This window comes from Etheostoma cragini, chromosome 20 (assembly GCF_013103735.1).
Source record: "Etheostoma cragini isolate CJK2018 chromosome 20, CSU_Ecrag_1.0, whole genome shotgun sequence".
Classification (NCBI taxonomy): Eukaryota; Metazoa; Chordata; class Actinopteri; order Perciformes; family Percidae; genus Etheostoma; species Etheostoma cragini.
In genome coordinates, this window is record NC_048426.1 from 11,259,959 (window position 1) to 11,284,332 (window position 24,374).

Genomic DNA, 24,374 nt, shown 5'->3' on the forward strand with positions numbered 1-24,374 from the left:
CAACGTAAATCGCTCCCTCTGATTGCCAGCAAAACACGCTGTCATTTCTGTCTAGAGGAATTTACACCCCGTAGCCTGTGTTAGCGCTTATATCCACATCATGTCAGGGTTCAGGAGCCACGATTTGACGATTTTAAGGTCATAAGATTCAATTTTTAATTAATATTTTTTTTTTATTTTTTAAAAGGGATGGCAATTCCATAGTAAGAGCCACTCAATGGCAGAACGGTACTTTGAATCAACAGTTTGTTTCTCAGAGGTTTTTTAGAGGCTCATTGAATATACCATTAATTTAACAAGTTGCCACACACTTCAGTGAAGCAGGAGGATTTTCTAGTTCTTCAACTCCGGCAGTGGCCATGCTGTCTTAACTAGTAAAGATACAGGCTACCTGTAAGCTAACATTACCCTGTTCCTTTAGCCGCAAGCTACCAGCCGGTGAGCTACGCCGTGTCACTTTATCGGTTTTCTTCTGACGTGTGCAAGTAGACAGGGGTGGAGAGAGAAAAAAATAATGGAATATTTTAAAATTTAAAATCTAAATCGTGACACACCTAGTTATATAAATTGTAAGACCATTGACACTGTTTAAATTAACTGTGAATAGGTTAATACTTACAATACCCACGTGCCATTGAAAAAGTTGTTGATTACAGCAATTACATATTTCTTTTGAAAGTGATCCATGGTTAGTTTAACTCCTATGTAAGAGATGGGAGATTTGCCAAAGCAAATATGATGCCTCTGCAGTCTGAGTTATTTAAATCAAATGTTTATCTTCCAAAGTAAATTTGTTACCTCCATCTGCTTTGCTCCAGAAACTAATTAAATTATGAAAATATTCTGATGTAAATGAACATTATCATGGGATGCTCAAGTACTACTAGTTTTTGAAACTGAGTATAGTCACATTTCCACAGCACTAACCACTCTTAGGCCATATATTATTGCCCCTTTCCTCTCAATCAGTGAAAATAGGCTGCTTGGATATCATGGGGAGAAGGCCTTGCACCCAAGTGTGTTTTAGACTACTGCAAGTAATAGACACAATTGGGTAATGCTGTTGTAAATACGCCTGCTTTACCAGTATTGCTGTATTTATTGGGAAATGTATTCACTAGCCACATAATTCTTTTATTCAGGGTCTTAAAAAACAAAAACAAGTATCATACCAAACAGAGCATCATGTACTGAACATTTTGAAATAATGTGTTTACTGCCACATTCATACTATCCATTACATTCAATTTCAAACTTGGTACATTTTAAACAAGGGCAAATAAAGTACCAACCCTGTGGGTACCAGATGTTTTCATTAAAGTTCATTGTTGCAAATTTGACCTAATCCAACTTTATATATATATATATATATATATATATATATATATATATATATATATATATATATATATATATATATAAACAAATAAATAAATAATTGTTTTTTCAAACAAAAACCTGATATTTTACTTGTATGAACTGAAATAACTGCTGTTCTTAAGTATGCTGATAATACTGCATACTCATTAACAGCACAGGAATAGTTTGTGCATGTACATCAAAGGATTTTGCAGTGTAGGCCTACTGTTAAATCAAAGATTAGGAAGGAAAAATAAAACAGAAGCATAAGGAAACTTTTTTTCCCCCACATAAATGTGAGGGGTAGAGGGGAGGCAGCTGTGAGTAGATGATAAGACCCAGAAATGCATACGTTTTCATGGCTCAGTCACACCCACCAATGCACACTATATTTCTGCTCCCTGCTTTAAAAGAAACCTCTGTCTTGGCCTGTCAAACCCCTAAACTGTTGAAGTGGAGTGTCGTCTTGGATAAAGTCGTCTGTGCTGTGAATAAAGGGCAGGAATGCATTAAACGCCCTAATCCTTTCGTTTGCAACGGGTACCCAGGCTTTGTGATTGCTAAAGTGCATAGCTTTAAAGTGAAAAGGCTTGTACCTCGCCTGAGTCTTGTTTCACTGTCAGCATCGGCACATTTAGGTGTATCTGTGATTGCTGTAGTCTTATTTTGACATGCCTGCTTCAGTTCTTATGTCTATATTTACCTCCGCTTACAAGCCATTGCTTTCTTCTTCCCCTGTTTAAAACTTGAAATGAGAATGTACGCATGTGCAAGGAGAAAAGATGGAACTACAGATTTTTGTAATCCCCTTGAACAGGTTGGACAGTCTCTCTGCAGAGTTGAACATTTGATCATTTTGGTGATTAGACCAAAGAAGATTAATTGGTGTTGGACTCAATCTGTTTCAGGTGTGAGATATTATCAGCCTAATACCAGGCATCACAAGGTATCAAAAGCTGCTTTTCTCAGCCAAAGCTGATCACTCGGCCATTACTTTTCTTGTGCTGTCGCACGCACGCACGTGGACTCACACACACGGACAGATGTGCTCTGCGTGGTCAGAGGATGTTTTGCGGTGAGCTACAGGGAGAGGACAAAGCATTTATGGAGCAGGATCTATTTTTGGGCTCTTATTGAACTTGTTCCCATTCTCTATTGGAGCAGCTCTAGTTGAATGATCTTCATCATTCAGCTAGAGCAGACACCTAAGTTTGTCCTCATGGTGTGTGTGTGTGTGTGTGTGTGTGTGTGTGTGTCCGTGTGTCCGTCCTCCACAGGTTCATAGACAGTCAGACAGAATGTGCTGTTTATGTGTGTGGTTTTGCTGAGTCAGGTTGACTCACTAAGCTAGGAGACGGCTGAAGGGAAGTAAGAGGGGATCTGTTACTGCCCCGTAGATAGCTTTTAAACACATACATTTTGTCATCTACTGCCAAAGTGCCATAACCTACCCTTCTCTTGCCGATTGTCATCCTCTTTTTCTGTTCCAAGATGATGATCCTCAGTCTCCCTCACTAGTGTATTTCTTACAAAAGCCTTTTCTGCCTGGATGGACAGCTAGACAAATGATTTTGTCGGTTGTGCAAGGCAGGGGGTAATTTTTAGGTGAGCGCAGCGCTTCAGAAAAGACTTGCCACGTTGAAATTAGTGGTTGTCAAATGCCGCACGTCTCCACTGATGGCCTAGCACGGCGCCTTATGTTAATGTAGCATTTCAGCAAGAGGAAATAGAATTAGAAGGAGGAGGGGTGCCGCTGAGGGTTGTTGGGTAGCATTGTCACGTCCAATCTTCTTTGATTTTCTCTTGTTATCTGAAGGATGGCCGTTCTTGGTTGCATTGGAGTTTGCAAATAGCATACGTTATATTTGCATTTGCTGTGAGCTATGTGCAGAGAAGATTTTCTAACCTACTGAACGTCAGCTCCTATTTACTCGTCATTGATGGCTCCTACACACATGCTTAGCCCACAAGTGGTTTGTTAAATGACTCCTCTGTGTTTACTGACAGCTTGAAGAGACGGACACAGCAAGTAAGGTGCTAAGATTTGTTATGATGAACATTCCATTTTATAGAATGCCTTTTTAGTGGTGATCATCTTTTTTAGAAATACTAACCAAGAGTAATCAGGCTAGGGATATATTTGCCTATCCATCATGGAGTTATCAGAGAGGAAACTTTTGTCCTTGGTTAAAATACTGTCTCTTTAACCACTGGGTCATCATATTTATGTTTTTATGGACTGAAGGGACTTTTGGACACAATTTCTAGTTTACTGTTTATTATATTTCAATTACTCCCTATATTATGCTTTCCCGATCTCCCTGAAAGATGTGTCACTGCCAAGCCCCTCCGCTCATACACAAAGCCCGATTGAAGCCCGAAGCTGCTGGTGTCATTAAGGACTGGACGTCATCTGTCTTCTGGGCTAGATACCATGAAGAGGAATTTATCTTTAGGTACTACTGGGAGTATCTGTGTGGACCACAGAGTGCTGAGGTCATGTTATTTGGGAAGGAGTCGCTTTGGGCCAAGACTCCTGGGTTGCTTGTACAGTTCCGATGTGTCCCTAAGGTGTCAACACAGCTGCAGGCCAGATGTTTGTGTGTATGCTTGTCAGTGTCCGTGAGCCCATCAATCACACATCTGTCAGCGGTGGTATCCAGAGAAAACTGATTCCATGGCTAAATCCATTATTTTGTCATGTCTTATTTTTACGTCTTTAATATGTAAAAGTGCACAATTATTCTTACTTAAAACAAAGACAAGAACTATGCTAAAACTTAAATATGCAAGTTAGACCCACCTTCCAATTATGCTTCAGCGTGAAGTTGATACTTAGAGGTCAGCTTTACTGGGAGCATCTATAGTTGAGTGTCAGGTTCCCCAGCTAGAGTTTAATATAGAGCTCTCAACTGTTCCAAAGTCTCATGCGAGATGGAATTAGTGCCTGCTAGAAAAACACCTGGCCCCGCTCCGCCCTCTTTGTTAAGGTTAACAAATGTCATTCCTCAAGGCCTTACCAGCCATACAATTTTGTTTCACCTGTTTAACAAAATAAACTTGTAGATGCCCCTTTTTGGATCACATTTCTCCTACCCTTCACTGCTTATTAACTTTTTGGTTCAACAAAGAAACAAGTGTTTGTATAGATGGCAGACTTGGGAAGTTAGAAAGTGTGACCAGTGTGTCCCCTATTAACGGGTGTTAGAACTGCAAGCGTCAGTCCCCATCCAACTGTGACCTACAGACACCGCACTGCCAGGATGAATGGATGCCTTTTTTCAGCCTGCATAGCACTTGTCTGCTGTGTGAATTTCTATGAGGTACGGAGGCAGTCAAAGTGGGGTGCGTGTGAATAAGAGGTGATCATGTAAGTGTGTGAGAGAGCTGGAATGCAGCTCTGTGAGTGAGAGAAAGGCCCATTAGTTTTATCTGACAGAGGGATCAGATCTGAAGGCATATATACCCGAGCGATTCTCTGCTTCTCTTCTCCACACCTGCCCAGTCACTCGCACAGGCTGCTCTAGTAGAGAACCGCCACAGGGGAGTACGGGGCAGAAAGAAAATGTTATGGTCCTAACCCCTAAATAATGCAGCGCTTAACTTTTGTCTCAGGCATATAGAATAAGTTGCACACAAACACACATTCAGGTTTTTAGTCGGAGCAGAAAAATTGCTATATCCTGAAGGTATTAAGCATTCCTGCTCAGCCGTCATATGTTGTACACTTACAGGCTATGAGTATTTTTTGTGAAGTACACCAAAAACAAACTTGTTTGTCTGTGAAAGACAAACAATACTACGGGCAATTTCTGTTTTTTCTTTCGTTTTTACCACAGAGATGTATATGCAAGCTTTGCCCAGAGGTCAAAATCATGTGACAGTTTTGTTTGTACTATTTTTGTTCTGTTGCTTACCACAGTGTACATGTTTGTGTTTCAGAGATCAACAGAGTGCGTAAAGACATGTACAGCGACACAGTGAATGGCCTTGTGGACAGACACCCTCTGGAGCTGCCTGAGCCTCTCGGACCCATCGTCCACCTGCAGGAAAAACTGTTTGTGCCTGTCAAAGAGTACCCTGATGTAAGTAGCTGGTTTACACACCTCACACTACTGCAGCTGGATCACAGTGCCAAAAATATTTGTATGTATATCTTCCTTTTTCATTTGTTTTATTTTTTCATTTTTTACAAATCAATAGAGAGGGTCATAACTGTGCACAATTCAGAAAATGTCACGTTTTAATATCAATTTTCGATTCAAAAACAATTCTCAATTAAACAAACGATGCAGAGAGTATGTACATGTAGGTACTTTTCCCATATGAAATCAAAAAAAAAAAAGAATAGATTTTTGGAATTCTATGAATTGATTTTGAATCCGTAAAGCTTGAATCATTTCATAAATGTGAACCAATTTTTCTTTTTTCCCTTCCCACACCCCTATAACATTGATCATATAGTAAGTCTAAAGGTTTTTCCTTCTTCAATTTGTTGTAAGGAAACAAGGTGTATTGTATCAACTGCTAAATCAGCAGCTGTAATACATTTTAAAAAATCGTATATCTGTGTGAACACACAAACACGCACGCACTGGTCATCTTTCCTTTGGTCTTGCTTTTTGGGTGTCATCCCTGGAATCATTTCTTTCTTTCTTTTTTTTCTTTCTTTTTTTTTCTTTTCTGCTCACTCCTTAGTGCTTTCCTTATGCAATCCACTCTTAGTTCTTGCTTCGGTCTTCTCCCTTTATGTACATATTTTTTATTTCGCTTTCATTTGACTGATTGGTTAGTTGAACAACAGTTGTTGGGCTCCTAGCATATATACCAATGGACTGCCGTTAAAGCTATATAAGGTGGCAGGTCTCAGGAAAAGATTGCATTCTGTGGTGTTTATTGGCAGACTCAGTGGTAGATTAGTGCAGAGGAGAAGCGGATTGAGATAAATATTCAGTTGAAGGAGATAAAAATCTTTTGGACTTACCACTCACATTGGTTAGAGCTGTTGCATGGCTTCTCCGGGATGGAAAAATATGCACATTTAAAAGCGCGCACACACAGTCAGGAACAGAGAGTACATGATGAGCTATCATGCTGGTTGTAATGATGAGGAGGCTGGTGGCTAAAGTCAATAAAACCTTTTTCTGAAGAATCACATACGTGTTTGTGTATAGGTTTCTACAATATGTAGAGCTAAGGTGTGTGTGTGTGTGTGTGTGTTTGTGTGTGTGTGTGTGTGTGTGTGTGTGGTTTAGACCACGGCCAATCAGCCACCATCCTGTCCTCGTGGTAATCTGGAAGAGCAAAGTTTCTCTTGGTAATCCCAGCAGCTTCCAGTGAGGAAATGAATGAATGGAGGGAGGTGACGAAGGATAAGAGACACAGTAGAGCAGGGCAAGACTCAGCCAGGCGTGGATTGCATTTTCCCCCCGACAGAATTGATAAAGGGCACCAGGGGGAGAGAGAGCAAGTGCATGTGCGTGTGTGTGTGTGTGTGTGTGGTCTGTGAAAATGTGGACCAATGGTGCCACCTGTGGCTATAAAGACGCTCACGGAATGACTCTAACACACTCTGACTGACTTGACACACACAAACTAGTAAACCCCCGTATGACCCCTGTGTTTCCTTTCCATAAAGTGCTATGCTGCTCTTCACAGAGCAGGGCTGTAACTCTGTATTGTGTTTACGAACTGCCAGGAAAGATACTAAATTAATTAGGCTTCCCCCTGTTGGCCGAGATGACTCATCGATGACCTTAGTAGACACTAATTTATACACATACATGCACACAAGAATGTCCAAGTAAAGGCAAATACACATTCATGGTGATGCAATACACATGCACACCCCTTTCACCAAGTGTGGTCATTAAGTCAGCTGGAAAAGAGGATAATGCCAGATATTCTATGTTATGTAAGAATGTGATGAACCGGGGGAAAACAGCAGCAGGTCTAAATTCAATTATTGTTTCAACTCTCCTGTTTGGAACTGTTCATGTGAAAAACTGTTATTACTTCTACAATTACTAAGCACATTTAAGAATAGTTATTGACCTTTTTTTATATCAAAAGCATTTTTCTTCAACCAGTGTAACACTAATGGGTAATGCGGCCGTTACTGTCCTTTGCAATTATAAGCTATTGGGGTAGGCAGAGAGGGAATGGAATCTGGGATATATCATCAACAGGCAATGACAGATAAAGTGTTAACGTGTGTTCAACTGACTTTCTGACTCTGTAATTTGAGAAACAAAAACAAACATCGACCACTAGAGTATTTCTATATCCACTTCATTGATTATGGAGACAGGAATTACATAGTGGTGATGTCACTGCTCGATGTGAGTCAAGTGCAGATTGGAGTCGCGCATGCTCAGATTTAAACATTTACTGCGTAACGTGTCATACCCAACGAGTCGAGTCAGACCGGCTCTGGTCCAGTGCAGATGTGAAAAAGTTTCAGCTATTTATGGTTGTTTGATTGTTAATGTTAGCTCAAAACGCAAATTTTGTGACAGCCTTTGTTCTGTTTGATGCTAACTTGTAGCCAGCAGTGAACACATTTTTTTAACTTGATCCATTTTTACTGTATTGACATTATAGAAGTCTCTCGTTAGCATCTTCTAGGCTACGTGTCGCAAAACTCACATCTGCACTCGTCGCAAAAGTGGCTCATGCATGACTCAGATCTGCACTTAACCCACATCGGGCAGTGACAGTGGTGTAAGATGATGATCTGTGTAAGAGAGGAAAGAGCGTGTTGGGCGTCAATCAAAACTTTATGGTAATGAGCTATGACGTGGTTCAGCGGCTAACGCCAGCCGCCAATCGGAATATTAAAGTCCTTCCCGCTGGCTGATCCCAGAGAAAGATACAATGTAATCTTTTATTACTACCAAAACATTAATTCTGAGGACAAGCTCATAATCGCCGTTGCTGGGTTACCTATTGTTTATAATACAACGTAGCTAACAGACCCCGCTACAACCAATTAACAATATAACTTCTGTCATTATATATGTAATTTATTAAAAGTTTCTATTGTCAGTGTATTGGCAGTGGCTGCGTGTGTTTCTCCCGGTCGACAAACGAACACCGCCACGTCAGTGGGCCACCATGGTGGGCCACCACTACAAAATCAACATAGAGGAAACACAGTAAAAACATAACTCCCACTTACCTTTAGCCATCATATCCTTATGACGAGGTCCCACTTGCTGGATGTGGCTTTCTCTCTCACCTACGTGTCCCCTGCCCTGGTTTCACCAGTAGATAATTAGATTTTCCTAGGTGCAGTGCAGCATGTCAATTCTGCCAAAATAACTTGCCTTGCCAGCACGCCTCTACTCTAATTCCCTTAAGTGTGTTCTCCTTCTGGCCTGTGTGTACTTGCCTGTGTGCCCCACATCTGTCTGTAAATGTGTTTGTTTGTCTCTATAATTCTGTCTGCCTGTGTGTCTACCCACTCCCTCACCGTTCTTCAAAGTCAGCCATTTCCTGACGTCGTCAGTGGTGCAGAGCGCTGTGAAGCGTCACCGTGGTGACTGCATCTTGACTGACAGCTGAGTCGCAGGCTATCTGATGACTTCAACCTTCAATTAAATGCTATCTGTGGCTCTGCTTTTTTCCTCAGCACGCACGCACACTGATAGGCAGCTGACTGACCGCTCAGCATGTCATTTCCATTAACCTTCAGGCATCTGGATGAATGTGTGTCATGTCTTTTAGTGCGTCTCTGTCTCTACTTATGCCCTATTTATTTGTATATGCCAACTGTTAAATGTTAAAAGTTGTGGGTAAGTCGCTGTGTAGTGCTTGGGAGTGAAAATACGCTCATGCATCCACAGACACCAACTTTGCTGTGCTGACTCTATGAAACGGTACCCTGAGTTAGACGTAAGCTCTTGAGCAACTGCTAAACAGGACTGAAGGATCACTAATATAGATATGTCTGTGTGTATGTATGTCTGTATATGTCTGGTGTTTGTGGCATTAGTTTTTGTCTGGTGTTGGGGGTGGTGTCATGGTACTTTGGGTTGTAATGGAATCCTTTTCCTTTCCTTTCTTTGCCACTCTACTTCTACTTTAATACATTTCAGAAGGAAATATTGTGCTCTTTACTCCACTGTTATTCTCACAGCATTAGTTACTAGTTATTTTGCAAATTGCGTTTATAAAATATATTTTTTCATAAATAAGACTTCCCAACAAAATATAGGCCTACAATTACAGCTGAAATGATTAGCGGATTGACTGACAGAACTTCAGGATTTCTGCATTTTTTTGAGTATTTTTACTTTTAATACTGTACGTACAGTTTCGTGATGATACCTACATGCTTTTACTTACGTAACATTTTCAATGCATGGCTATTGCAACTGAGTATTTTTGCAGTGTGGTATTAGTACTTTTTACTTTAAAGGATCTAAAAACTTACCCCACCACCGACTGCAAACGACTTGTCGGCTTAAAAAAAGCAGACAAGGAGTAGTTGATCAATAATGGATCTATGCGCTCTAATGTCAGAGACAGAGATTGGTTTATTTTGTTGTTTATCCGTGTATTGAAACTTGAAGGTCCTAAAGAGGCATCAACTTTGCTTTGGCTTATACGTGCGTGCGTGCGTCCGTGGGGGGGGGTGTGTGTGTGTGTGTGTGTGTGTGTGTGTGGTACAGGCTAGTATTACATTTATTTAATAAATTAATTTGGTCAAAAATTAAATCAGAATTCACTAACACTCAGGCAGTACAAATTCATAAATTGCCTTAAATAATTGTGTATGTGTGTTTGTTTGATCACTTGGACTGCAATGCACAGAGATATAAGAATACCAAAAAAAAAGAGACCATGGTTATTTGGTTTGGCTGCACTAAAACCAGCCAGTTCCCTGCACACAGGGAAAGTCTTTAAGCTTGTTCCCATGAGGATGTCATCACTTATCATGCCAGCTCCTGATATCCTTTTGACCCCCACCCCCCCCCAGTCATTACCAGTCCTGGAAATTTTTCACCCCACACCTTACTGATGGAGTAGCAGAGTGAAGGATTTTGATATCTCTAGCTAGCCAGTCATGCATGATGATGATTATGATGATAATTTCATGAACGAACGATTTTTTAGTTAGCTATTTGATGAGGAGGGTAATTACAATAATAATTAATACGGAGGACTCTATTTGTTTTAGTGAGTTAACATGATGAAGGGCAACAGTTAAAGTTGTTAGATGTGTATTTATAATAGCACTAATGCCAGCGTTTGCTTGTATATAACCAATTTGTGCTTGTATACTGTAAGTCGACGACCTTAAGTGCTTCCTTGGCCTGTTTGTCACAGCAGTCGTTAAGCTGAGGGGCAGAAAGAGATGAAAACGGAGAATGAAGGACAAAGGAAGCATGTCAACCACACAAGAATTGAAGGCTGGGCCGGGGCCTTGTGTCGGCCCACAAGGTGTCTGTGTACACAGGATTTTTCGACCAATTGCTAAATCAATGTTTTTGAGTTTAGGATTCTGTAATGATATACATTACAGAATCAATGCAAACATTAATTTATAACATGAATAATCTCCTATGAGGTTAATAAATAGTTGAGATAAAGACATACATAAAAGTAGGATATTTTACAGTTTAACAAGTAGCCGACCTGACAGTCCCACCTGAACGATATTAATAACTCTCAGGTTAAAAGACAGGTTTCAGGTTCCGATTCAGGTATACCTGCATGGATCCACTCGGCTGTTAATAGTCAGTTGGCTGCCATTTAGCTGAAGTAGGAGTGAAATGATTGATCAGCCGATTAACTAACTCAACTCTCTAATAAAAGTTGTTGGCATTGGCTAGACCTGGCCAATCTAAAGTAGGTACTGTTTCCCTCCCTCTGGATGAGATTGTTGCAAATAAGGTAGAACAGCATGGCAAGCATTAGTCAGCTCGGTCAAAATGCAGTATTCTATTGACTTTTGATTAACTTTAAGATTTTTCTTTTCTTTTTTCACTTATGATTTTCTTTTATACAAATTTAATTAGCATTGTTGGAGACTCAAGATTTTCAGTGCTGATGTAAGCAGCCTTATCTAAAAATTCACAAACTTTGCTCTGTGCTTCCTTCACTGTCGTCATTCCAACTTCCGTCTTTGCACATTCCATCTCCGTCTTCCCTTCTCTGTATTTGCACTCCGCCTGCAACCTCAAAATAAACCCAAACAGAATTATCAAAGGAGCCATGGATTAGGTGCTAAATGCTAGATGTGCCGAATAGAGCGCTTTGAAGTCTATAGGGCTTTGAGGCAAACATGTCACCCTTGGAATCTAAGTCTAATTTTGACTTCTTCATCGCCCTAGCCTCACCTCCTCTGTCCCTGCTGTACATTTAGGCACCTGTCTGCTTCCTCCTAGGGCTGCGTTGATTTGTCCACATAGTGGAAGTCACTGATTTACGTAAATTCGTTGACACAAATAATTTGCGTTCTCGCGTACAAATCTAAAAATAACATGGCTGCCTCCAGCAACAGCGCAAGCATGGATTTCTTGCAATACGTTGAGAAAAAGGCTTGCACACGGTCTTCTTAGGTGTGGGAGTATTTTACTCCTAATACCAAAAAAATGGTAGTCTGTAGACTTTGCAAAATGATCCCTGAGTCAGGATACTAGCAGCAAAACACTGACTTGAGTGTGATGTAAACTGTGCTGTCTCTCCCCCATCTGTAGCACTGTCTTTGATAATTGCGCAGATGTCTTTATGTAAGCTTAGATTTTTAGATTTCCTTTATAATGGCCCACGTATTAAAAAATCGTCAGGTTTAAATCGGGTTTGGGCTTATAATTCCTTTAGAAAAGAGAGAGAGAAATGGCACTTTTTTATTTATTTTTTATTATTTTGTTTACACTTTTTTTGTTTGTGTATTCCTCCTGAAAGTTCAAGGTTTGTTTTATTGTTGGATTTATTTGACAGTGCGTTTATATGTTGCTAAAATTGCACTTTTTGTACTGTACGATTGAAGGGAGAAAAGCAAATACAGGCTGCTCTTTTTGCACTTGCTCTGTTTACTTTAAATTTTTATTTTTGTAGTCCTCCCTAAAATGACTTTTTGTTTGTGTTATTTTGTTGTTGGAATGATAGCCTACATCTGGCTTTAGGTTGCACTACAAATTAATTTTACTTGAACAGTGCAGTGTTTAGGGGAAGAGCAGAGAGCTGGTTGTGCCTGGTGTAACCACAGATTCCACCTTGCTTTGATACATTGCACTGACTGAACTGTTCCTCATTTCAATAAGCCCAGTGAGGCCGGCTAATAAGTGATTGGTATTCTCCTCTCGGCCTGGCTCCGCTCTTCGATAAGCTCTGTGCGCACACAGCCCGATCCCTCAACATGATGTGGTCTCCCCACCACCACAAACAAACACCGTCAAAGGCACAATTGTTCTGCTTCCCTGAGAATTGTTGGTAAAACTGCTGTTGTTTCTCAGTTGTTCACATAAAAGCAAACTACAATGCACACACACACACAAACCCATGCAACAATCGGCTCTGGGTGCAGAGGGTGTCTGCAAGAGTTTACTCTATACATTGTGGGTTCACACACACTCATGCTCATAAACACACAGTGGCATAGACATAGATACGCTCACTACATAACCCGTCTGTGGAGTAGCGATAACTGGTCTAAACAAAGGCCCTTTAATGTCAGTGTAAGCCCTTGTCCTGAAGGGGGCTTTGTGTGTAAGTGCATGTGCGTTTGTCTGTCTTTCTGTTTGCTAGTTTGTCTAGTTTGAAAAATTGTGATAAAATGAGACCAAAACAGGAGAGCCAGGAAAAGAGCTGGTCCACCAAAGGTCCCAGTGTCTCTAATCTTCTAATTTTGCAAATGAGCAGAGGAAATAAGAGTGAGGCTAAGATACGAAGAGAAAAAGAGACTGCTTGAGGTTCCTAGTCAGCAAAACACATAGTTCAAGCATATATTCTGTTCATCTAATGGGTTCTGACAGTAGCGCCTGAATAAACGTAGCAGGTAGACATACATAGTTCTTTTTCTTTTTCAACCCCAGAATGGGTATTACAGAATTTGTTTATTTTCTGTATTTATTGTTACATCTCAACAAATACCCCTGTCACTTGCAACTACTTCAAGCGCTCCTTAAGGGTGCAGAGCTTTGGAAATCCATAAAGCCACGGTGGTTCCCGGACATGATTTTTTTTCTTTTATATAAACCCCTTGGTCTGGGGAGCCAGTAGAGTTGATGCAACAACAGTAATATGAAAACTAGATTTATTTTTTTAGTTGGTGCAGAGGAGGCTAGATAGTTTAGCAAGAGGAAGTGAAGAGCAGTGTATTTGGCAGTGAGGGCCCTGCATCCATCCTACTCCTCTGGCTGTATCGAGTGGAGTTCCTGGCAGGCTCAATAGACCTGCACCCTTCTGATAACTCACCCGCTTGGCTTTCCTTTGTCTCTACATTCCAGTGGCTTAAAATGGAGGCCACCTTTTCTAAAAGCATAACAGTGCAGAGTAGGAAGCCAGGGAGCAGAGAGAGACATCCACTATAGTTAAAACATTGAGCTTTATTCCATCACTGAGATGATTATGATTTACAGTTACACTTTGAATTGTGAGGTTTAATTAAATTGAGAAAATTTCTTGTTCTATTGCCAGATTGTGGTGTGATGCTTGAAGCCCAAACATAGTCATTTGATATGTTTGTGTTTAAAGTTTCCTTGAGTAATGTTTGTGAGTCATTAAAAACATCTGACACTGGTACACCAACATATACCCACAAGCTTACTCCTTGGCCATAAAACCTGAGCCACACGCATGTAACCACCTGCCCTAATGCTTTATTTCGAGCAATCTCTTGGAGGAGGTTACACATCTAGAGTGGGAAAACTATGAGCATCTAGTACCCAGGGCTGCACGATTATGGCCAAAATGACGATCATGATTATTTTGATCACAATTGAGATCACAATTAATTATCACGATTATTTGTTGATTTTAACCCAAACTAATTTTTATTCTCATATAGTCCATTTATAACTGCGTTCACATCTATATTGTGCTACATTCCTCTTATGTTGAAGTTGTATGTTGTATAGACATACAGCTGCAACACATGTAAATAAAATTTCTGAAATATATCTATCTATCTATCTATCTATCTATCTATCTGAGAAAGCTCCTTCACTTGTTTTAAACAATAACTGATTAAAAGAGCCAGGGAGAGAGGGGGAGTGCGATGGAGGTTCTCACCGAGTGACTGCTGGGTCAGCGGAGTTGCACACGCCGTGTAGCTACATATGAAATGTCTGTATTGTCACTGTGCTGCATTTTAATACTCTAATACTCTACAAACTGAAGTATGTTGCATTCAATAACTTCTCTGTTTTTTGCTGTGGCGGCTACGATAGCAGTTATCAGCAGAAACACTGGTACAAATACAAGTTTGCCTGTCATGCTTAACAATATACAGCTGTGTTAATAACCATTAAAACTGTGGACATATGTTCAAAGTGTGGACCGCCGCTGTGTATAACTAAATGGGGGGCGGGGCTGCACGGAGAGTACGAGGAGAGAGAGTAGAGGAGAGATACTAACACAGGCACGGCTTTACAGAAGAAATGGGTCATGTAACGCAAGATTAAACCATATTGATATAACAACGTAGCTTCGTTTGTGGAGAGGCAACGGATGCGAGGACATTAGGTGAACCGGTGTGACATAGGAATAATGTTAGTCGCACCCTAGAGCCCTGTGAGCTAACAGACACTAACTAGCACCGACTAGCATTGGTCACTGCTGTGGATATAAACAACACAGATGGGACAAAATGTTGCGTTTACTGGTAAACCTTGGGACCAAGGTATGACAGCCTATGTGCGATATGAATTTTCCTCACGTAACTCTGTCCTCTGACTGTCTACATCTAGAAACTAAGCTGGGCGGTGCAGGGAACAACTCTGACTGGCACCTGATCAGAATGTGGTTTACGGAACGGTAGATAGGCTTTGCATAAAAAACGGAGCGTTCTATGAACGGAATGACGTATTAAAAATATTGCTAGATTATGCAAATTTGACCGTGGGAAGCCATAATCGTGATTGTGATTAAAATCCGATTAATTGTGCAGCCCGAGTAGTACCACATCATTGCCATGATACCCACAGGCATGTGCGTGTGTGTGCGTGTCCCCGTCCCACCATGCATTGTTGGTCTCTGAGGACAAGTGCCCCTACACAAAAAAACAGCCCTTGCACCAGTTTCTTTGATTTGAGTTAACCAGACAGTTGCCTTGTGATGGAGACACACACGCAATAAGCCTGTGTAGCTGCATGCTATGATCGTCTGCAGGGACTCCAGCATCTCTCCAGCCACAAGGTGAGTTTTTCCTGCCTGAGACAGGCCACGGTTGCATGCCAAGTCCAGTGGAGGGGACCAGGAAAAACAACCTGGAGTTTTTCACTGTCCTCACATGTTTGTTTTTATTTTTTAGAGGAAATACACCAACATTGCGTTACATTTGTAACTGCGCTCTAATTAAATGTGACTTTTCTGATGGCCTTTTGGATTTTTGTAGAGGCATTGGTGCGTTGGATTGCGTAAGCAGATGTGACTGTGTTTAAGAATTTAATACAGCGGTGTCACGGCTCATTGTCACACTTCAAGAGACGAGCAGTTGTGCTTCTCATTCTCAAGGGAAACCTTTCACTATGCCAGTGAGCATTTGAATATTTCAGCTTTGGGACTTTTGTAAAAATATACCGTTTTGTGTGTGTGTGTGTGTGTGTGTGTGTGTGTGTTTCTCCCCAATTCTCTTCCTTTCCTTCTGTTTTTATTTTGGCTGAAAATTGTGTTGGATTATTTCAACACATTTTCCCTTTATCCCGTTGGAAGCCAGTTTTGAAGTGGAGAGGATTACATTGGTAAATACATTTCCTTTTGGTACAAAGCTCCAAAGCCATTCACCAGTGAAAAGGGGGCCTTGATAAGAAAATAGTGTCAAGCACACTACCTCACCTCAGAATGTACCGCCCCCTCATCCCCCTTCCTACTCCATTTTCCCCTTGTTTTCTCCCTACTCTTACCACCTAGCCTAATCTGCTGTGGTTCATTCTCATTTTCTCTTAAGGAATATTTTGACATCTAGTGGATATGATAAAGTAAAGCTCATGAAAAGCAGAATGTTTTTTGCATGTATTCATGAATGTGTACATTAGAGCTGTCAATCTTCTTCTATAATACCATTCAAATTTAATTTATATTTATTTATTAATATGTACCAGACTACTTTGTTTACATTCTCTTTCCACCACGAACACACAGCGACAAACACAAATCCACAGAGAACTGTGTAATTAAATATTATCTAACAAGTGTATTGAAGCAGCTCTGTTGTAAAGCCTAACGGTGCTCAGTTAGCATAATGACGTCATGTTAGAAAGCACAGCCGAAACTATTTGTCATAAACTAAATAATAATAGTGTTAGCCACGATACTAAAAGCATTAATAACTAAGCCAAACAGTGCTGTCACTACTGTTATAGCGCTTCAAAAACAACCTGTTTCTTGCATATTGTCACATTATGGGGAATAAAGCTGTCAGAAGGTATGAAGACAAGGCTAACTCTGACAGCTGTAGGGCAGCTAACATAAACCTTTAGCTCTCTCCATGAAGCTCCCAGCTAAGCTAACTTTACTATAACTCGCAATGCAGTTAGGAAACAACAATGAGCTATCTAATGTTAACATATGCACTTTGGGTAGGTGGATGTCAATTTTAAAGTCGTGTTAAACTTGGACTTTCCCGTCTTCCTTCCGATTTCCAGCTGCAGTCTGTCACTGCCCCCTGTACTAACGTTACTCGGTATGTAACATCAGCTTAGACCTCACAGTTTCTCACTCCCGTTAACATATTGTTCATAAGACGTGACACGTGGGTAGGCCAAGGCGAGAAGAGTGAGAAACTGTTAACTTATTTAAAAAAAAGTCACATTTGTGTATTAATCTCAGCAATCGAATAGTATTGATTTTTCTTTTTCTTTTTTCTTTTTTTTTTTACTATTCAAATTCTATTTAACTTTCAGTATTCGTTCCAACAGCCCTAGTGTACATATACATATGTCTTTCTCCATTGTTGTCATATATACTGATGCAATGTACGTTCTGCCTTTATATTCACTCATAGACTCATTGGTTTATTTCTCTTTCTATCTGCAGTATAACTTTGTGGGGAGAATCCTTGGCCCTCGGGGACTCACAGCCAAACAGTTGGAAGCAGAGACAGGCTGCAAAATCATGGTGCGAGGCAAGAGCTCCATGAGAGACAAGAAGAAGGTAAGCTCATTGGCTTGGCAAAGTGCCCAGTGTGTTTGAATGTGTTTTATTTCTAAATAACAATTTGACTCAGTAACACAAGTAAATAATAAAAGTCCTACATTTAATTTACCACAGCCGATCACACTAAAGCTTGGCTCTTACCTCCTCCACAAGGATTCATCGTCTGTCTTGAGATGGTACACAATGTGAAATTTGCCGAGACTGCTGTCACACAAAAACATCACACTAGCCCTGTAGCGACATGAAGCACACACACGCTCAGTTAATGCCTGGTGGCTGCATTCTGATTCTGACATCTGATAGGCCTGTTTGCAAAACGCTGTGCAGTGGAAAATACACATGGCAGTAGTAAAGAAGACTGCTAAAGCCAGTGACAGCCTCTATTTCTGGACCTAATGAACTGAGGTTGGAGACTTAAAAGGTTTAATGTGTGTCAACATATCTCGAGACCCAAGGTGCAAACTTAGGCAAAACCCTTTTTGCGTTTTTCTACCTGCATTGGCAAAGATTTTGAATTTTGAAAACCAAGACTGACTGACTATGTTGCAAAACAATGCAGATGAAAGTCTGTCAGAACATGTGGGCTATCCTGTATTGCCCTAACTACCTTGCATAAGTATGTCTTTTAACCCTACAAAGTGGACTAATGGCATATTTCAGATGCCTACATATTTAATTTTGATGCACAAAACCATGAATGCTCCAGCAACAACAACTTACATGCATCCTTAAGGGATTCTAAAGTGTGTCAGACAGATCAGATTTGATGATGTACTTTGAAGTTACTGCGGGGACAAATTGGCAGTTTTGGTATGTGGTATTTCAAGCATCTGTGCATGTATTTCTCATGGGCTTCAGCTGTGTTGTACTGGCTGCTTTTGGCTGTTTTTCTGTTTTGTTTTTCTTCATTGAGTGACACCTTTTTATGAAGTTGCGTCTTTGTTTTTAAATATCTTTCTTTTTTTTCTGTAGCTCCCAATCACTCTGATTTCCCAGGTAGTGGTGCTATTACAAGGCATTTACAAATCAGAAGAAGTGCATTTCATCCCTCACACACACAAACACATACAGTCCAAAAACCATAATACCAGAAACAAGATTCATACACACAGATATACACAGATTTTCAGCTGAGTCATAATCTTAGAAGCTCCTTTTTTGCGTTTTCTTACTTTTTAAGGGTTCCTCCATTCCTATTTTAATTTCTATCTCTTTTTTCCGGAGTGTTTATTATAACAAAACAAGATAAAGACGCTCTGGTATGGTTTTTTCTTTGGATTTAGATTTCAAAGTAGTTAAATAGGAGAGACTGCGCTCAAGCATGTACACTCAGTCACACACTCTTTAGAACTTTGTCTTAGCTCATTACATGAATCTATGATTACTTTATTTTTCTTGTCATCTTAACCCTCTGAGGCCAAGACTATCATACATGATAAAAAACGGCATCTCTTATTCATATTTTAATAATTTAAAAACGAAAACAGAGTCATACATATTTTCCAGCTGAAAGCTGGCACTCTGGCAGTCACGGAGGTCTCTTTGGCGTCTTTCTAGCTTTTATAGTAGATTTTCTATCCAGTCTGGAACTTGTGCCTTTTTCGGGGTTGTTGAGCAATAAATCCAAACTCTTACATCCACGATTTATTGACTTGATTTTCATAATTTGTCATATTTTCTGTCATTTCTGCCGCTAGCTCCGTGCTACCGTCTTGTGTAAATTTTCCATAAAGCTTTGCGAGTGTGTTTTTTGTTTTTTCAACCAATGGGAAGGCCGGTCCGTCACACCATACTCCTTAAATGGACATCTGAGCGAGTACAAAGACAGTATATAGTGGATCAGTCAAGGTCAGAATAGTCTAATGTGATCAAAGATCGTCTGTTACAGTACTACAGAGAATGCATCACTGTTTTGAGTTTTGGCATACGCTACCGGTCAAAAGTTTGGGGTCACTTACAAATTTCCATTTCACTCCATTATAGACAGGATACCAGCTGATCTGGGTGGGTGGCTGATCTTTAATGCAATATCTACATTTCCCATTATCAGCAACCATTCATCCAATGTTCCAAATGCTCATTTTGTTTACTAATCTGATATTATTTTAAAAAACTAACTAAGAAAACCCTTTTGCAATTATGTAAGCACATAATGTAATCTGGAAACTGCTGCCCTGGTTAAAAAAAACTGATCTCAGCTGGGATTCTGTCTATAATGTAGTCCAATGGAATTTTGTGAGTGACCCCAAACTTTTGACCGGTAGTGTACATTTGGGCCTTTTTTTGAAGGAATGTAAATAGTTTGTCCCTTACGAGTTATAATGTTCATTATGATATATATATATATATAAAAACTGTTTTAGACAACACAAATGCTTGTGTAACATTGCTGTGGGTGTAATATCAATATATATTACATTATTATTTGTATTATTGGCATAAGTGAATGTCATGAGGGCAAAAGCATCTGGACCTTTTTTGTTGATAAAAAGTAGATATTTTGTCAACTGTATAAATTATAATTAGAGATGCTCCGATACCATTTTTTTGCTTCCCAATACCGATTCTGATAACTGAACTTGCGTATCGGCCGATACCGAGTACTGATCCGATACCAGTGTGTCATATATTTTATTGTTTTAACAACTGTATACTACTACCCCTGTATGGATATATGTATATGATTTTTTTGCTTTGTTGCTCTGGTTAAACCAAGTGCACCAGTTTCGCAGTCAGTTATTGGGGAAAAAGAACATAAACTACTTAAAAATAGATTTTCTTTAGTTTTTATTTAGTTTTTTTTATACGCTACGCTAAAAAAAGCCCAATAGAGTTAAACTTTTATACACAAATAAACTTGAGCAAGATCACTTCCATACCAAAACATTTAACCAATATTGGAAATGTCTCATAGATAGTCCTGGCTGGTTGTTTAGAGAATGTATGAGAACTAAATGGGAAACAATTGAGGCAGCAGACTGGGATTTTAACACATCTACATAACTAAATGATTGTGTCAGCTTTCTATGCAAAGCTTTCTATTTTTATCTATATTTTCCCTTCCTCACTACTTTTCTGTCCCTTACTTTAGGCTACACTGGTGTAAGGTTTAGATATTTACAGTAAGGTTGAGTTAAGCTGTTGAAAAGATAATGAAAAAAACATCAAATGCTCTGCCTGTTTTTAACATCCTTTGCCATCTCCACGTTTACTAATCATCTCTTTCAGGTTAGCTCCCTGTACCCTAAATGCTTTTGGATGGCCATGGTGTCATAACTGTGGCTCAGCCCATTCAGCTGTAGCCTCCAGTCTCTGCATCCTCAAAGTATTTCCAGCTTGATGCCCTATGGCAGCAGAGGAAGCCGCAGGAGTAGCTTAGCCAGTGTGTTTATTCAGGATCCATTAGCGGCAGCATTTTTTATGCTCTCAATAATTCAGCTGCACTGCCTGGCGGGGAGTCGGCTCACTGGAGCTATGCAGTGGGAGAGAGTTGTGCAGAGACTGAGGGACAGGGAGAGAAGCAGAGGAAAATAAAGACTAATGGCGAGCAAAGAATATAAAATCAAGTAGACGATAAGCAGGAAAGAAGCAGGTGAAAAGAAAAATACTTAACGAATATAATGCATATTATTATGGGTGTCCTTCATCTCTTTTTTTTTTTTTACTCCCAAACTGATCATTGAATCATGTTTGTTTTATTTGTTTATATTCTGTAATAATGTGTGCAAATTATTTTTATTGCTGTCATTTAATTCTCCACACAAGTACTGTTTAAGCTTGCTGTCACTGATTACTGTCCTGATATCCAGATCCCTTAAAGCTAGACTTTTGCTTTGTTAGCTGTGGTCAGACTAATATATTTTCTCATAGTTTATTATTTTTTTTCATCTAGGTTATCGGTCTATAATAAAAGAAAAAAAGTATTTCTATCACTACTGTAGTTCCTTTTATGATTTGAGCAGGTTACAATTACTAACAACACCATTGTCGTCAGAAGCCTAAGTCACGTATATACAGTAACTAAGACTTAATTTGCAAATGCCAACAGACTGTCTTTAGTCTGTAATCAAATGACGAGGTATACCAATTCAGGTTGTCTTAATTTGGCTTATAGTACATGCATATTTAGTTAAGAATATTGAGAGAGAACCCAACAGAAATAGTTTTTAATCATTTATATGTTGATATGGTTGTCATAATCACAGTATGAAAATGGTGAAATCACTAAACCCACTTGTGCATGTGTGTGGGCAGGATTTGATGTTCAAATAATGGCAGACAGGAGAGCTGAACGCAGGATGATAATCTGTTCCAAGACTGCACTTCACACTCTGATTAAGCTAGACAAAATAAAGTGTCAGAGTTGCTGAGTAAGAGCAGGTACATTCCTGTAACTTCTCTGGATTGAGGCTTTTACACACTTTTAAGACTGGTTGGATCACACACTATTTCCATAGAGAGTACTTCTTTTAAGGTGTTTATGACACCACTAGACTAAACCTTCCTCCAGTCTCTTTAATGTAGGGGCCTTTTTCTGAGTTTGTTGTCAAATCTTGTAAATTCTTTGGTTACATCCCAAAGAAATAAGCATGTAGGCTATGTCCTTTTTGACAATAATATTCTTAACATTTGGAAGTAAAAATGACTCCTGGAGCCTAATCAAGCCTTCATCTAATGTGGCAGCTTGAGTTCCCCTTTTCCCTCTTATGGACGTGTTTAATGCAAAAACAACAGCATGATCAACGGCAATTAAATTACAGGTACATTATATCAACCATTGCACATGTAGAATAGGGATTACCCTCCCTTTTGCAAAGACAATTCTCTAATTTTATTATGGCTACCACACAGTGTGAGATTACAGTCAGCACCATAGATGTTTTTTTTTACTTTGAGCCAAACTAAGTGTCCTTTTCAGACATGCTCTATATCAAATAAATTTCATAAGCTTTGTTTTTGTGCTGATTGTGTGGTATTAGCTGAAAATGTGGTATCAGCACGGTCATTGGCAGAACAGAAAAGGAGTCAGGCTCCGACAATCAACCCCTGCCAGCAATTAGACAGTGCCACACCACGGCACCTGCATTTTATTGTTTAAGAACTGAATTGTTTTGCTTGCAGTTTAAGCTGACTTGGTTTTTCTCACTCCCGGCGTTCAGACTACTTGACCCAATTCAATTGAAAAAGTTTATAGGGAGCTATTATGTTGATGAGAAAAGGAGAGCAATGTCCAGGTGTTACATTTGATGATTAGTGGCTGGAAATAGCTTTGAGAGAAGGCAATCGGATGACTAGTGACTAGTTCCGGATTTCCTTCTGTAGTACTCAATCCGTCTTTTTAGATTTAGACTCTTTATGAAATGTTATATTTTATAAAAAATAAATCTAACCACAAGTATTAAGTATCATCAGCATTTGAAGGCAGTCTGTTTTACTTGAAAAGTAGAGTACACTTATATTTTCAGATAGTTGTGAGTTGTTAGTAGTTTGTTTAATATGAGTTTCCTATCTCTTTATCATTATTATTACTCTACAGCCCTGCCTACCCTCTCTTGTCTTTCCATGCCTCTGCAGCTCCCTACTGCACCTGTTTGGTGTGCTGGCATTTAGCCTCTGTTGCATTGACCCCAGTTGGGAACGTCTTTTAGTATCAAAGAAGAAGGGACGGTTCTGAGTGTGAGAGTGTAAACGGTTATATTTATGAGCGTTATAGTGCAACGTTGGTATGTGGTGTCATCCAAGTTGAGAATGGAGTCCACAAAGTGTATTTGGCTCAAGCTAAAGGGTGTGAAAGCCAGCAGCCAAACAGGTGCTGTAGAGACGATGGAAGTAAGGCAACTTAACTGGCTAGCAGTTGTTCTATTTGCCCCTATTCTCAGATGTTGAGTCTAGATGCATTTTCCATGCAATTTTTTCATTCTATATATTTTGCCAAAACCATTTTACCTTCTGGTATGTGGTTATTGCCATGTCATATGATGTGGGTCAGCGTGGACGTTCTTTTCAAAGGCCTTTCCGGTATTCCGGTTAGCGCAGCCCCTCCCCTCTCTTTTTTCACCCTTCCTCCAGTTTGTAATGCCGTGTGTGTGTGTGTGTGTGTGTGTGTGTGTGTTTGTGTAAGCCTAACTTTATTAGAATTTCCCCAAGAACAGACACATGATTGGCTAATCTAGATGAATCCAACTTTGACAACAATACGTCAATGTATCAAACTGCATTGAGAGGCAGCCCTTGTGGTCTGTCTGTGTCCTTCCTGGAAAATGCTGAGTCACCTTCCAGTTCCCATGTCCCCTAATAGGCCGGAAGAAAAAAGCCATGGTGAAATAATGGCCTTACTGCTGAAACTAGGCCCTCCACCCGTGTGGAAAAGGGGAAAACGAGAGTGGAATATTGAACTTGTGTGTGTATAAAGAGCAGTGCCATGGCAACAGGTCTTTGTGGAGTAGAAAGCAGGTGGGTGGCACTTAGCTCGTGTGTGTGTGTGTGTGTGTGTGTTCGTTTCTGTCAGGTGGACCCCCTGCAGAGCACTGCAATGTCTGTGTAATTAGATACCCTCACAAATGAGCAGTGATCTGAAGTTAGGGTGGTTTGTATGTGTGGGGGTAAAAAACAGTTGCCGTTGACCACCCGGGAGGAAATCGCAATTCAGATTTTTAAATAATCATTAGTTAAATTCATTTTTACATTTT

General features: G+C 39.9%; 1 protein-coding gene across 4 annotated transcripts in view; it reads left to right on the top strand.

Annotated features, from left to right (window-relative positions):
* The window catches only part of qkia (QKI, KH domain containing, RNA binding a), an 80,701-nt gene that overhangs the window by 26,723 nt on the left and 29,604 nt on the right, over positions 1-24,374 (top strand). For all 4 annotated transcript variants that reach the window (XM_034859022.1, XM_034859020.1, XM_034859021.1 and 1 more), the window contains exons 2-3: positions 5,302-5,444; positions 17,566-17,682. In XM_034859022.1, coding sequence (XP_034714913.1) covers positions 5,302-5,444; positions 17,566-17,682 — 260 coding nt within the window. The remainder of the gene's footprint in view (positions 1-5,301; positions 5,445-17,565; positions 17,683-24,374) is intronic.